This window comes from Protomyctophum bolini (genome assembly GCF_963924005.1).
Source record: "Protomyctophum bolini genome assembly, chromosome: 9".
Lineage (NCBI taxonomy): Eukaryota > Metazoa > Chordata > Actinopteri > Myctophiformes > Myctophidae > Protomyctophum > Protomyctophum bolini.
In genome coordinates this window covers 38,709,634-38,726,267 of record NC_137870.1, presented here as the reverse complement: position 1 = coordinate 38,726,267, position 16,634 = coordinate 38,709,634, and the positions used below count along the sequence as shown (strand labels likewise).

Here is a 16,634-nt window from a genome sequence, read left to right as displayed (position 1 = left end):
CTCTCTCTCTCTCTGTCTCTCTGTCTCTGTCTGTGTCTCTCTCTCTCTGTCTGTCTGTCTCTCTCTCTCTCTCTCTCTCTCTGTGTGTGTCTCTCTCTCTCTCTCTCTCTCTGTCCTTTTCAGTGTATTTGTATTGTATACCTGGGAGGACGTCAACATTTCAAGACGGTGATTTCATGAATGCCATTTTAAGAACAAAGATAGTTTTTTCCCCCCGCAAAATAGCAGATCACGTTGGGACGTTGCAACGCGTCCGTTGAACGCTGTGGGCTTGTAGATCTGCTATTTTCCCGGTGCACGACACTATAGCGCGCAACTGGAAAAACGTGTAACTCGGGCATTAACTCTATCTCTGTAATCCCTGAACCAAACACTAAAAATGTCTAATCCTAAACCTAACCCCAACCTGAATCTTTCCACTTGTACTCCACTGGGGACATTTTGTCCTCAACGAAGTATAGTAATCCAAAAACACACACACACACACACACACACACACACACACACACACACACACACACACACACACACACTGTCTGTCTGTATCTCTCTCTCTCTCTTTCTGTCCTGTCCTGTGGCTGTTCAGCCGTGTCACTGGGTTGTGCGAGAGGAGAAGAGGGAACATTATTTTTCTCCAGGAGAAAAAGGGGAGCGCTGCTGCACCGCGATTCAGCAGCACCACCCCAAAACGTCTGGTTCTAATAAAGCCGCCCCTGATGGAGCCCTCCGCCCGTATACCCCCATGCTGCTGCTGCTGCTGCTGCACCCCATCCCCCCCAACACACGCACGCACGCACGCATGCACGCACACAGGGGAATAAGCCAAGAGGCCATAGCTCTGCAGCAGAATGTGGAGAAATGTTTGAATTTTAATGCGTCATTGTGCCGCTCAGAGGAGTTTATTGTACGAGTCCGACCAGAAGAAACGACCAAGAGAAAAGACTGATGAATAAGACTGGAAATAAATGGATGGAAGGATCCTATAGGAAGACAAAGCATTACACTTTGTTGTAAGACTGTGTCGGGCACCGAGAAATGGCTGATCTACAAGCTCATGTCCCGATGTGGATGCGACACGTTGTGAGCTTGCTGATCGGTTATTTGCGGTCTGTGACGGTGTTGTATAATGGGGGCATAAATTAGGCATTGTAAGTTGAAAGAAAGATAGTATACGTTCATTTCGGTCCATTAAGCAAATATGTATGAATATACAGTACATACGGTACGAGTAGAGCTTCTTAAAATGGTGTCGGCTGAAGCCAAAGCTTATTTGACATACCCTATTTGAATACAACACAACATCACATTATCAAAACGGAAAAACAAATGAACATCGACATATACCTCCGTAATTTGGTTTAACAAAACTGAAAACAATTGATGAATACAGAAAGACAGAAAGAAAGAAATGGTTGAATGGATAAAGGAAAATAAGAACAGGAAGGCAGAAAGCGCGAGCGTAGCAGAACAACAGGCAGTGGCAGCAGGTACACTGTACAGTGACACAGACTGAGGGAATGCTCTGACTGGGTGACTCACTGCTGGGAGCTTATTACATTAAACGGGCCTGTTTACTGGCTGGACGCTGATTATCTGAGTCAACCATGACTCCTCTCTCTGACTGACACACACACACACACACACACACACACACACACACACTCCTCATTCATAAACATTCCTCGGTTCCGCTAAAGAAAGCTGACCAGCTCTGCTGCTATAAATGTATCCACTCCCGGCCTCAAGACATTTATTTTTCTCCCTGCGGCAGACCATTGGGTTCGATCACATATCTGGCATTGGTTTGAACACAACTGAGTGTGTTATTGTTGTGTTACTGTAAACTGACTATAAAGTATGAAGTAATTGAATTATGCAAGTTCGTATATCTGCCCTGTAGCAACTTTTGTTGACGAAGCCTAAAAGCCAAATGCAATTATGTGACTGACAATTGTCAAGTAAAATAGAAGAATTGTCACAGCTCTACTGACCAGTGCGATGTGTCGTATCAACCCCGCCTCTCCGTAGTCCATACCCACTAGTGGGCTGTGTTTTGCGTGTCTTAAGTACCAGGTCTTATTACTTAACTTAAGACCTGGAGACGTGATCAATGCCATTTGACAAAGGGCATTGACCACGCCTCCAGGTCTTAAGTTAAGTAATAAGACCTGGTACTTATATGACACGCAAAATACAGCCCGTCTTGATTTGTCCTGCATAGAGGAATCTTTGGTGCCCCCACCACCAGCAACACCTTTTAGTCAACCCCAAAATGGTAAGATTATAGAGAATATTAAGTTCATTTGCCTGTTCATTTGCCAATCAACCAATCAAGATCTACGAGCTCACAACATGGCATGAAACGACACGTTGTGAGCTTGTAGATCTGCTGTTTTCACTGTTTCCACTGGTTACTTCTTAAACATGTTTTTTCCTAATTTATGGAATTTCTTGAATACATTTTGTTTTTTATTCATGATTTTTTTTTGTTGAAACGATAATAATTAAAAACAAGATATGGGAAACCAAAAATCACACCCGCGTGAAGATCGTGAAGATCTACAAGCTCATAGCTTGCAGGTCTGCTATTTTAGAAAAATCGAAGAACATAGCTTTTTCAGAAAACTTAGAAGACATTTTTAGAATCTGATCTCAGGTCAGAATGGGTTAAGATAGTGTCAGGGCATTCCTCATGTTGGTGACAGAGCAGCAGCAGAATGAAAATGTTCACATGTCTTTTCTAAATGCATAGTACCAGATTATGGTCGCTCCCTCTTTTCTAAATGTAGAGTATCAGATCATGGTCGCTCCCTCAGTCCCTCTAGTGTTGTGGCTGTGGGTGTTTGGTTAGGAGGGCACTGTCCCTTTGCTTAACGAGTAATAATAGCTTCATTTCAAGCATAATGGATGTTTTTTTGCTGATCAAATAGTCAGACATCAAAGGAAAATGCATAAATGTATACCTTATTATGCCAAACAAGGAAACACAGACTCATTGCCTTTTATTGTTGTGCATAGTCGCAACGCAGACCATTCATGTTTACTGTGCCTATAGACTCTTGAGATGAAGCAGAAAACACAATTGAAAACGACTTTCACCTGTGATGTTTTTAAAGAAAGATGAAACAGAAAAGAACATTGAAAACAATCGTAAAAAGAAAAGAAAAAAGTCCGGTTTGCGTGCGGCCGCCGGTAGCTGTGTTGTGATGAGTCACCAGCTGAGAACAATGAGTGCAGACTGGAGTCCCTTCATGTGGTTTCTCGGCGTCGTTACTGACGGACGCCGAGCTCATTTTCTCCCTTGTGTGCCTCTTTAAACCTGTTTACCGCTGAGAGAGAGAGAGAGCGTTCTGCAGAGGCAGCAGGTTTCCGTCTGTGATGATTCGTTGATGACGCCGCGCTTTCTGCGTGCGTGTGCACCTGGCTGAGCCTGGCTCACATCCACATGGGAAAATGAGTGTCAAGCTGAGAAATACGTCTTAAAACTGCATTCTGCAACTAATTCCGTTGTGTATCTGACTCTGAGAGTATAGGCAGTTGGTTCGGGGAGGTCTGGTGACGGGTAGGTACATGTAGGACACCTACTAGTAGACAAGTAGCCCTGCCTGAGGTTTATAACCTCATGCAGGGATTATGTCTTGTATCAGAGCAGGCGAAGTTTGGGCATCCCAAGCAGGAAGACCCGCGGGTTCAAATCCCGCTGGGGGGATACTCAGTACTTTTACCACAAAAGTACAAGTGAAGGTTTTCAGATATTTACAAGCTTGTTTCACAAACGGCACAACCATATAGGCTTTCTCTTTCTTTCTGTATAATGTGATTATCTCTGTGCTCTCTCAGGCCAAGCACTCTCATGGGGACTCTGGAGACGACCGACTGGTTCACAACCAGAACATCAACGTGCCCCCCGCCAGGCACTTGGTGGACGGCCTGGCCCCCCACCGCCTCTATGCCGTCAGAGTGGCCTGCCACAGCAGCCAGGGACCCTCCGAGTGGACCCCCTGGCTGGAGCTGCAGACGCAGGAAGGAGGTAGGAGCAGTGACCACTGAGGACCACTTACTCTCTCTGTGTGTGTGTGTGTGTGTGTGTGTGTGTGTGTGTGTGTGTGTGTGTGTGTGTGTGTGTGTGTGTGTGTGTGTGTGTGTGTGTGTGTGGTCAATTCAGACATGACGTGGAACGGTGTGGAGCGCTTAGTTCTGTTGTTGTGGTCTACAACACTATATACAACAAGCGATTACACAGTTTTAAAGTGGATTTTCATGACAAGCAACTCAGCGGTCGGTGCAGTGGCTGTTCAAAGGTAACTTTAAACTTAGGCCGTCTAGCCTAAAAGACGGCCGTAAATGCTCTGCAGTTAACCTGTTAACACCTTGAGGGCCCGGGCCTATTCAATCCATTAATAAAATGTGCCCATCGTCAGCAAGCGCCTCTAGGCTGTGGAGCGATGCGATCAGTTTTCATAGCACTAATTTGACGGAGATTATCAATCTCTGTCTCGGGCACATGACCGTGCACTTGAACTTGATGGTGATTTACGCCATGGGCCCCGATGGTGTTAACATACTCATACAAGTGCTTATCAGGGTGGGGGGGTCCTCAGGTCAAATATGATTATTTTGCTGGTCACGGCCTGAGAAGGTTGAGAACCACTGGGTTAGTGAAGAGAGAGACAGGAAAGATGGAGAAAGAGCAGGACGGTATATGCCCGGCCTGGCCGGGAATCAAATGGTTGGAGTCGCTGCTGTCAGGCTTTAGATCCTGTGTGGTACTAACCGCTCTGCTATCGTGTTCTTTTTTTCTTTCTTTTTTTTTAAAGATTCACCCAAAATAGAGACACTCATGCCAGCCAGGGTTAATGTGGTTCAATGTTACAAAACCTAGCCCGGCTGTCTGTGTTTCCTTTTTTTGCCTGGATGACAGCGCCTGGACTCTTGACTGTGGCTTTTAGAAATACCAGGCCGGGTTTTTAAATGTAAACGGTCGACAGAGTACGTGTGCTCCAGGACCAGGCTGGTATAGAGAAGGGAGGGAAGGACTGACCCTAGATGGAGAATTTGAAAGGTTGGGTGGGTGGGGCTTGGACTTTGGACAGGCTAAAGCCCCAGTTGTAATTACTTGCATGTGGGTGTCGCGCAACTGAAAGATATAGCCGATCTACAAGCCCACAGTGTGGTGGTCACGTTGTTGGGCTTCTTCAGTTATTTGCCGCAAAGTACAGTACGTAGGGATTTAAGAGGTTAGGTCAGAGTAACATACTGGCTGCGAGTTAGGAGAGTGTGTGGAAGGTGGGTGGGAGAGCTGGAGAGGGCCAGTGAAAAGTGGGTGGGGGGTGGGTGGGAGAGGGAGCGGCTGGAAGCTTTCTTGAAAGGCCCTCAGTTTGGGACTGGCGGTAAAAAAAAAAAGAAGAGAAAAAAAAACTTTGTCAGGCTAATGCCAGTAATGCTAGGGCTGCAGTCTGTTTGGGTTTTGAAAACCTGAGGGGAGTTTTTTCCATGCCAACTCATGCTGTCTCTATCCGTGGATGAATGCAACAGGGGGAAAAAAGGGCTAGACCTCTATGGTCTATACACTGAAAAGAGTCCTCAACCGCTGCCTGGCGAGCGATGACGGGATTTTCCGTACGTTTGCGTATTATACAGTAGCCTATGATGAACAAGAGATATTTCAGGACGAGCTTCTCTGCTGTAAACAGAGGCAGGCATATAGGGAGAAGTGGAAATCGGAACAAAATGGCTGAAATGGAGAAGGAAAGGTGTGGTTTTAGCAGAGAAGAATAATTAGCCACTTCTCCCTGGGTTCCAAGAAGAAGAAAAGTTTCTGTTCTTGATTTGGCAAAATTTCTAATCTGATCTTTATTTTGTTTTCAGAAGGAATACTGTTAATAATGTCAGATTGTGTCATTTAAAACAATATTGTCTCATCCTATCCCATTAAGCTCTCCTGGCGCGTGTCGTTTCAGCTTAAAGTGAGGTAATGGGGTGAGGATATGAGATAAGAATAAGAGATAAGGAGGGTCAGAGAGGGAGAAAGAGAGAGTTTATACTAAGCTAACCTTTCCATATTAATGTGTAACTCTTTCTGACAGAAAATGCACAATTTTATATTTTCCAGATAGCGTAAGCTGCAATGTAACAGCTCTGTTTACACATCTCTTTAGTTCCAATAAATTTGACATAGATTGTTAGGTCCCACATTTGCTTTGGCAATGTAAACATATTTTTTTTATTTTTAGAGAGAGAGAGAGAGAGAGAGAGAGAGAGAAGTGCTGGAGTATGACTCGTCTAAAATCATCTGTCAAAGCATCAAGTGCAATTGGAAAAAGAAAAAACTGTTTTTTTTTGTGCTTTTTGCATAATTCTATTAAGATTTTTTATATATTCAACACTGATAATCAAGATATGCTGTATAGAGCGCCGCAGTCCCGCCCCCTCTCAGAAAAACGAGTGGCCCAGGAAATGAAACCCCAATGCATTCTCCCATCGGCACTTCTAATATAATTTATTTAAAGACGGTTACGCCGTGGACAAAGCCAACTCGGATCGTGACAAATCATGACAATGAACACAATGTTTTGGGCCGATCAAAAAATTTATAAGACGAAAAACAAAACAAATAGTGTTGTCTCCTGACTTTCTTTTCTTCTTTCTAATGATTTGATCGGCCCAAAACATTGTGTTCATTGTCATGATTTGTCACGATCAGAGTTGGCTTTGTGTGCGTGTCCCATTGGCACGTATATGTTAAGACTTTCAATATATTCATCAGCATTGATTGTCAGGATATTTCTGCGATATGCGCCATGCAGTATAGCAGATGATGATATTGGATATCATAATATTTATACTGTAGCGTGGGCAACCTGATATTAAGCCGGGGACTATACCAGGCGTCCCTCAGTGATGCTCACGTGTGCCTTCACGCTTGGAGAACATGTCAGTCAGTCACTGCTCAACATTTAGTACATCATCTCAGAGACCCCCCCCCCCCCCACTGCATGCCGTTCTCACATCCTTAAAACTCTACAGAGGAATGTATTTCCTGCATGCTTTGTGAGACGAGCTGGACCCATTCTCTCTCTCTCTCTCTCTCTCTCTCTCTCTCTCTCTCTCTCTCTCTCTCTCTCTCTCTCATCCACCATGCATTCCTCTTTCTGTCTTCTTCTTCTTCTTCCTCCTCTTCTTATGGTCCGCAACCAGATGACCCGTGGTTCCACTTTCCAGGAGCCAAAAATAAGAGGAAGGGAATATAGCCCTGCGAGACACTGTGGGAAAAACTGACCGAGAGAGAGAGAGAGAGAGAGTGGGTGGGTGGGGGAGGGGAGGAGAGGAGGAGGGGGGATTGAAACAACAAGCAAAGTGGAGCCAGCGATGGAGACAGCCTGTCATGCTCCCAATGTAGATCAGTGGTTCTCAATCAGGGGTCATCAATATGGCCGTACAGGCAGAGACTTGACCTTGACCTTGCACGTGGCAAACTTTAGATTTTCTGTTTTACACACCATTATTATGCTCTTATTTTGAGCATATAAGACCCAGTTACTGAATGCAGTGGCGGATTAAAAGAAATCTGGGGGCTCCCAGCAAAGTTGAAGTAGGGGGCGCCACCTTCTCGCACAAAGCACGCGACGCCGGCGGGCGGCGGATGGCGGGTGAACGGAATGTCAGCTCATTTTGTATGTCTGAGGCAAAACAAATATTTTGACAAAAATGTCCACCACAAGCCAGCATGACGAGGACCCCTGTTCAGAAAATACTTACAAGTTGTTGCTATTTAAAATATTTCAAAAACATTCATATTCTTTTCTCTTGGCTTGTGAGCTTGTAGAGCGGCTATTTTCAAATACATGTTAGGCTTGTTTTGGTAAGCCAGGTTGCTTATTTCTCTTGCAAAAGAGCTGGCAACACTGGTAGGAGCAGTCCATCCATCCATCCACAGAGTGTTCAGTAGGAGAATGGAAAAGGTTAATCATCATACTTAACCACACAGCTGACTCATAATTCCACGTCTCTCTGAAACTAAACAAGAGGAACGCAAAACACATCTGTGTGTGTGTGTGTGTGTGTGTGTGTGTGTGTGTGTGTGTGTGTGCAGTCTGAACGAAACAAAGGACAAAGGCCCCATCTTAAAGTAGCTTCAGAGATGTAGTGTATATCTGTGCGACGCAATGAGTACAATATGTACCGCAGTGGTTCCCAAACTTTTTTTATGTCAAGGGCACTATATCTCTCTCTCTCTCTCTCTCTCTCTCTAGCAGGCAACAGTGCAGCACTATCTCGCTCTCTCTCTCTGTTTCTGGCACAACAGCGCCACTTTTGTCCCTACTGCTACTCATAGTCACACAGGTTAACCCGGACATTGCTCATATAGTCACACACATATGTTAACACGGACATTGCTGTTCCTTGGAGTGGTTGCACCACAAAAAAAAAGCTTGTAGATTGGCTAGTTTTTTTTTTGCTCATTTTGTGCGACACTCTTGCATGAATTTATGAATATTTTTTTTAAGTTTAAAAGAGATGAGAGGTTTCTGGCCGACAACAGCAGTTTGTATAACGTGGATGTGACCTCCTAAAATAGTTGCAGAGCTTTCCCTTCATCATCATCATGGGAACAAACTCTGTTGAAAAACCCAGATGCTTGGAGGAGGTGGATGTTTGGCCACGATGATGTAATGCAACACATGTGTACACTGTATACACACACACACACACACACACACACACACACACACACACACACACACAGAGAGAGAGACACACAGACGCGTTTGCGTCACATTTAATCCGTTTAATACCAGTGGGGGACAGAATGAAGAAGTGAACATTAAACAACAGTGTCTCATCATGCTAAATCGTGTCCTGTTGATATTAACCATATTGAAACATATCCTGAGACGGCCAACGGCCAAGAAAAAGTACTCCTCGGAGCACTAGGTCTCCACCAGGTTAGGTTATTGTGGGCCAGCAATGTTCGGAATGCACCAATCAGGATGGAATATGAAGAAGATGAAACATCTATGAATCTATAAATGCGCCACATCTCTGTGCAGTATGTCTGTAATCTGTAAATCCACGTAACTCGAGAACCGCTCACCCCACCGTCTTCAAATTTGACACGCGCGGTCCACACCACCACAGGGTAGTGCAGTGCCTGGTGTCGAGTCCGTCGGCGGAACCAGCACAGAAGCCTCTGCCCGGGCTGCCATGGACCTGGTCACCCCAATATCTCCATATATGGAGCTGGCCTGTATCACAATGATGGTTCTGACGTCTGCATAGACTCCATATGTGGGCATGCCTGACAAAGAACTCCATATATGGGCATAAAAGGGACACAGGCATAATAACTGGGTGGGGCATATACATTTCCAACTTGCATCGTTCCAAGTAGGCCAGTGGGCACCTCTCTAGTAGAGTTAATTTGATTTGATAGCGAGGGCCCTATAGGTCTGTCTATCTCATTCTATATGGCTGTTTTATTTCTTTTTAGAGCGGTGCCTAACCGCTCCAATGACTGGCCGTGTCTGTCTGTCTGTCTGTCTGTCTGACGACCCATTGACCCCTGCAGCTGATTTGGGGTCGTCAGCGGTGTTGTTGAGCAGCCTGCACCGCTTAGTTCACACGGGTCTGATTTTTATTATTAAGTATTGTAAAATATAAGTACAGTAAGTGATGTAATCCATTGATATTTTATAATAATTGTATTACTTTATGGTTCTCTAGTCCTACATGGTCAGTGAGACACATTTACAGATTTACAGCCAGGCGTTTCTTCGGGCGCCCTTTGACCTGTGCCAGGCAAAGCTATAAAAATCACACCCGTGCGAAGTGAGGGGCGCTCTTAAGCAATATTACACGACGGGGGGTGATTTAACGTCATTAATGCACGCCTGCGATGCTGCAGGAATGAGCCCGCAGGTCGAGTTCCAAAAGCAACACAGAAGTGCATTAATGACGTTAAACCACCCCCTCGAGTGTAATATTGCAATTATACAACAGTTGCCCTTAAAACGAAGGAAATCGCTAAAAGAACATATTTCTTTAATGACGGATTGCTTCCTCGAAACGACCTGTTCATTTCATGAACGACTGAAATTATGTGATTGGTTAGCCGATTTGCTCGTCTACATATGACGTACATTTTCCATTCATTGTCAATGGCATTTAATGTATGTGTTAATGTACGTCATATTTGGCGGACATTTGACCTAATTTCTCCTTTCATTGTCAATGGCAATTGAGACGTGTGGGTACAAAAGCTGTATATAGGAGGGGCTAGCGCCCCTCAAAAACTACAAAATGCGTACCCTGTGACGTGGCTCTTGGACGGAAATATTAGCAGACGTCGTTTCCGTCGCTTGAATTGACCCTTCACTAGCATGAAACACGCTAATCTGCTAACCGGAGCCTCGCTCTCATTTTTTTATTGACCTCCTAACGTCATGCCTCACCTCATATGACCTCATCTGATACTTGCATGTTGGCTTATTTTAACTTATTTTAAAGATGGCGGCTCCCTATGTAACTATAGGGAAAAGGTAAATATAGGCTAACATAGATGAGGTTATAATATAAAGGTCGTAACACGGACATAAACGGGAACTATTGCTTTGTGCTGTTTGAGGACGGAACAGAAAGTGCTGTATAGCTACGAAGTGGTTTCACTGTGAAAGACAAAGGAACAAAATGGCACACTTTCCTCTTTTGCTGCAGTTCATCATAGATCATGTTTGCGTATTTCTTTTTGTACCGTTTCTCCCTCCAAACTTCTTATACTTTCGGCTTAGAAAGATTTTTTTTTTCTTTCTTTCTTTTTTTCAACATTTCAACATTCAGCGTCTTGGTTCACTTGAAGTCATTACTCTGTTTCTGTGAGAAGAAATGCAGAACAGGCAACGTGAGAGAGAGACGAGAACTAGGGGGGGGAGGGGTGGGGGAGAGAGAGGGAGAGAGAGAGAGAGAGAGAGAGAGAGAGAGAGACTCAGATGATGCACACAGAAAGAAACGATGGATGGATGGATGGATGGATGTTATGGGGGTCGTTTTTGTTGCCGTTGGCAGTCGGTCCTCACCGGGGCCACATGTGGAAACAGTCAGCCAAACACTTCCAGATAACATCATCCATAGAGAGAGAGAGAGAGAGAGATGGGGGGGGGGGGGGGGGGGCAGAAAGATTAAGAGAGAGAGAGAGAGAGAGAAGTAGGCTGGGCCATGTTTCCCAAACTCACATTGACATTGTGTGTGTGTGTGTGTGTGTGTGTGTGTGTGTGTGTGTGTGTGTGTGTGTGTGTGTGTGTGTGCGTGCGTGCATTTTTCAAACTGTTCCTACCATGGTATTGTATAGTTCTTCACGTTATTGGTCCAAAGATTAAGAAACGGCGTGAGGGGGGGGAGGTCTTTGTTGCAAGTAAGCAACAAAGACCATGGAAATAATTACGGGAGAGACAGACAGACAGACGGACGGACAGCATTGTCTCTCATGTTTCTGACCTAATAAAGCCAAAGTGACTCCTCCACACTGTTCACCGCACCATGCAGGCTGTCCTTAGCTTCCACACAGCCCACGGGCCGACGGCTGTCAAAACAAACACACGCCTGGCTGACCCCTCAGCCCTCCACACTGGGCTGAGGATCAGCGTGTGTCATTCATACTCCCCTCAGACAGTGGGTGTCGCGTGCTGCTAATTCACCATGAGTTTTTGAGTGTTTTTGTCTTCTACATCCTGACAGTTTTCTGTCCGTCGTTCTTCGATTTTTCCAAAAATAGCAGACCTACAATCCCGTGAGCTTGTGGGTCTGCTATTTTTCAATAGCTAAAGCATACACCAAAAGGGGTTCCCGCCCCAAAATGGGTTAAGACTCTTCAGTTTAGGATTGACCATAACCATTTATTGCAAAGCTATTACATTTCGTTTGGCGGTGTGGCTCTGCTCATGTGATATCACAGATTAGGTGGAGGGAATTTGAAACGCCGACATCGGAACAGCCACTGTGTCAGCTAGCATGTAGAGTGAACACAGAGTAGTGGCTGCTTAAAAGGACCACCTGATTCATGTATTTTGTGCATGAGTGAGTTGGCTTACAGCGAGTGAGAAGTAGCCTTCTGTATCTGTAATGAACTATTGCTGTGCTGGATTTCAGTGGGGCATAGCGGGCTAAATAATTGTTCAGACACTGCAGTGTTCTAACCGGACTCTGCCGAATTGCGGCAGTATTGAGTTCACAAGCTCCCTCCTCCATGCCCGCACCTGGGCTCTCTCAAGCAGAAATGATGAACCGGAAGCAGCGGGACAACCATTTGATATCTCCATAATAATGTTGTGTTGTATAGTTGTGTTTACATTTGCGCCGTGGCACAGCTTCAATATTGGTACGTCGTCTCTGCCCGAGAGAGACCAGACTCTCCCTTCTGGCAGACCGCAAATGTTGTCCAGCAGGGGGAGTGGTTCCGCCAGGCTTGCAGCGTTCACGTTCACTCTCTCAGTAGAGATTGATAACGGACTCCAATCTGCTCCTAAACAGGCCCTGGGCGCGGCCATTACTGAGGTGTAATCCATGGAGCAGGTGCTCCGTATGGCCAGGTGTGGCTAATCAGTGCTGCTGTCCTTAATGGTATACACCTCAGTAATGGCCGCACCCAGGCAACCCTCTGTGGATTTGTCTATACTTCACACAGATACGGGAAGTAAACCGTCTTTCTTTTTGAGTCTTGGGTATAACTCATGATGGGAGTTGCGTGACAATGCAAGTCTTACTACGGAAATATTAGGCTTAATTTATATTTCTTAGTATTAAGTTAATACTCTATGGACCTGTCAACATTCCTGAATGTTTTTCCTGTTCTTGTTATCAGACTCAGTATTATTGTGATTCATCAGGCTCTATAGTAAAGACTGTGCACACGGGGTACACAAATAAGCTGAATGACCTGTTCTTTGTCGTTTTTGTGCATTTCTTCCCGCCCGGTTCAGTGGGTTATCTGTGAGGGATCAACCCAGCCACAGTTCCTCTGTTAGTCTGGCGTATAGCCCAGGTGATTGGAGATCTCTGCCTCAACAGCCATTCATCTGGAGAGTCATCTAAATTCAATGTGGAGCCAATGCAAATGTTTTTGGGGCGGTCCTTCATATTGGGACGAGATGTAGGTTTGTCAGTGGAGGGTTTTTTGTTAGACGTCACCAGATGTTTTGGTAGGCAGAGATCACAGATGGTCATCAGCCAGGTTACCCCAAACCTTCCCCTTGCAGGGAACACCCCGACATGGCCATAGACTCTGGCTGCTTCTGCTCCCTATTGTGTGAAATTAATTAAAAACATGTTGCGACAGTGTCATTATTTTAGTTTTTTTTTTTTTAACAATTTTTGTTTATTTTTTATTATTTACTTTTTTACGCACAGCACACTCCATTTTGAGTGTGGCCCCTACATAACACTGTGTGTGAACATGCCTTGTTCAGTGAGTTAGTGACTGTGGTGTGGTGTGTGTTTCAGTGAGTAGCTAGTGACTGTGGTGTGGTGTGTGTGTTTCAGTGAGTGGCTAGTGACTGTGGTGTGGTGTGTGTGTTTCAGTGAGTGGCTAGTGACTGTGGTGTGGTGTGTGTTTCAGTGAGTGGCTAGTGACTGTGGTGTGGTGTGTGTGTTTCAGTGAGTGGCTAGTGACTGTGGTGTGGTGTGTGTTTCAGTGAGTAGCTAGTGACTGTGGTGTGGTGTTTGTGTTTCAGTGAGTGGCTAGTGACTGTGGTGTGGTGTGTGTTTCAGTGAGTGGCTAGTGACTGTGGTGTGGTGTGTGTGTTTCAGTGAGTGGCTAGTGACTGTGGTGTGGTGTGTTTCAGTGAGTGGCTAGTGACTGTGGTGTGTGTGTTTCAGTGAGTGGCTAGTGACTGTGGTGTGGTGTGTGTTTCAGTGAGTGGCTAGTGACTGTGGTGTGTGTGTTTCAGTGAGTGGCTAGTGACTGTGGTGTGTGTGTTTCAGTGAGTGGCTAGTGACTGTGGTGTGGTGTGTGTGTTTCAGTGAGTGGCTAGTGACTGTGGTGTGTGTGTGTGTGTGTGTGTTTCAGTGCCAGACAACCCTCCAGTCAACGTGAGCGCCGTCCTGAATGGGACCGACGTGTTGGTGGCCTGGAATCAACCTCCTGGCAAGCTCAATGGAGACCTGCAGGGATACCTGCTGGAATACACCACTCCTAACACCGAGCAGGTACAGTGGCATGAAACCTCTTATCTCCATAACGTTTTGTGGTTTTTTTTGTTGTAAATTAGCGCCTCAGCGCCATAGCGTCACTCATAGGAGCGGTGCCAACCGCTCCTGTGTGTGTGTGTGTGTGTGTGTGTGTGCGTGTGTGTGTGTGTGTCGCTATGTCTGAGCACAACCCATTGACCCCTGCAGCGCAGTTGTGGGTGTGATTTTTTTTAATTTTAATTTTAAATAGATTATTTTTTTTGGTCGACAGATTCTTCTGGACACGGGATTGGACACAGAGGTGTCAATCAACCTGTCCCTCCCCCTGTCCAACGTGTCGTTCAGGGTGTGTTCGTACACGGGGGCGGGGCAAGGACCCTGCACGCCCATTCAGACCCTCACCCTCATCACCCCCGGTGAGTGTCCTCATCATTCACCTTCCTCACCTGTCCACAGGAGGCTAAGACCCAATCGAATAACAGTAATAAGTTCATTAACACAATCAAAATCAGAACCAGTCCATCAACTTGTGAAACAAAAGTAGACATAATCTTTCCGATTCACAATAGTACAATATGCCATATCACAATAGTACAATATGTACTATGCCCAGGATAAAACCCATGACCTTGACCTACTCATACGCTGAGTTGGCGGTGCCCAGGATCAAACCCATGTGCTCAGAGTCCTCTACCGAGCTATCTGGACACTATGCCATAAAAATAAAATAAGAAACAATTAAACAATTAAATGAAAGATGTCTACATAGACATAGAACACTGTTTTTTTTTAACGTCAACATTTGAAGGCCATAATTTGAAGGTTTATTTCATCGTCAGGGGAAACAATAGGCATACTGAAATAGATATCGCCTTCCCTTTGATGTCAAAGTCATAGTTTTGAGATGTGTTTAAGCCAGGAGCTCAAGTACATGTTTTGTTTTTTGTACTTTCCTTTTCTCTGAAATGGAAGTGGTAATCAACCTGAAAACAATAAACCATAATGTTATGATCTGCTTCTTTCTTTCAGGAATGGAGAAGTCTAGAGGTGAGTAACAGTTGATTCAAGTGATTCTCTCTCTCTCTCTCTCTCTCTCTCTCTCTCTCTCTCTCTCTCTCTCTCTCTTTCTTTTGCTCTCTCACTCTCTCTCTCTCACACACACACACACACACACACACACGCACACACACACACACACACACACACACACACACACACACATTTGAAATGTTTATTTATGTTCACATAATGAGAAGTACAGGAATACCTTGTACACACACACACACACACACACACACACACACACACACACACACACACAAACACACAGTGGAAGTGATCTCACTGTGCTTTCCTCACACGGCAGAAGCACTTCTCCTTCTGCTGTCTTTAGAACCGCTACTTCCCTTCATATGAATCTCCAGGAGAAATAAGGGAAGGAAGAGAGAGAGAGAGAGAGAGGAGAAGAGAGGATGACTGCTGGGAGAAACTGAGATGAAAGGAAGGGGGGGGGGGGGGGGGGTATGCGCTCCATAAATATTTAGGAGTGACTGAGGCTCTGTAGCATCTCTGTTTGCTTAGTCTAATAGAGTCAGACGCACTATTCACACCACAAGAATGAGAGAGAGGAGAGGATGGGGGGATGCTGTATGTTTGGCAGTGGAAGCAGCGGGGCTGGAGATTGAGACAAAGTAGCAATGCACACAATGGTTTTGTTGACAAAATATAGCATCAATACAATGAAAGACAAGGGGCCCTGTTTTCGTCAGTGCTAAACCCCTCATGACTAACCTTCCTTTTTTTTTTTTTTACTATTTTAAACATTTTAAAATTGTTCAACTAGCCGATCTACATCAACACGTTGTGCTGTAGACCGGCTATTTGAACTATTCAGAAATGTTTTTCAAAATAGTAAAAAAAAAAAAAAAAGAAGAAAAAGCAAAGACCTTTAGGGATAAGGGGGTTTAGCACTGACGAAAACAGGGCCCCCGGGTTCAAGCATCCTAGGTCTTAATTCGGCCTCCAATGGAGAAGTGCCATGTCCAATCTGCCATGTCCACTGTAGGACCACTGAATCAGGACAAGGTGCTGTGATTGGTGTCATGGATATACTGTGTACACATTGCACGCAAAGGAATGCCAACTCAGCACAAGTAGTAGTCCGTCTACGGTTCATTAAAGGGGCATGAAACCCTATAGGCTGATTTTGCCCTTTGTTTACCACTTCAGGTTCAAAACTAATGCAGGGTGAAACACGGCAGGCTGCATAACACTGACCTTACAGTACACATGTAAGCAAACACAGCTGCAGCTAATCAAATTAGTATTGGGACTATGGGTTTCGTGTTGGATTTGAGGTGTGTCAATACCGTCTATCATGCTTGTAAATTGGCATGCCCTTGGGCTCTAGACACGCCTGCGTTTGGTGCAGCTGTGTAGCTTGCTAGTCTGCAATG

At 45.1% G+C, this 16,634-nt stretch overlaps 1 protein-coding gene across 1 annotated transcript in view; it reads left to right on the top strand.

Moving 5' to 3' along the window:
- The window catches only part of axl (AXL receptor tyrosine kinase), a 60,522-nt gene that overhangs the window by 25,481 nt on the left and 18,407 nt on the right, over positions 1-16,634 (top strand). The window contains exons 7-10 of the mRNA XM_080773084.1: positions 3,841-4,030; positions 14,057-14,196; positions 14,450-14,594; positions 15,208-15,225. Of these exons, the coding sequence (XP_080629210.1) occupies positions 3,841-4,030; positions 14,057-14,196; positions 14,450-14,594; positions 15,208-15,225 (493 nt within the window). The remainder of the gene's footprint in view (positions 1-3,840; positions 4,031-14,056; positions 14,197-14,449; positions 14,595-15,207; positions 15,226-16,634) is intronic.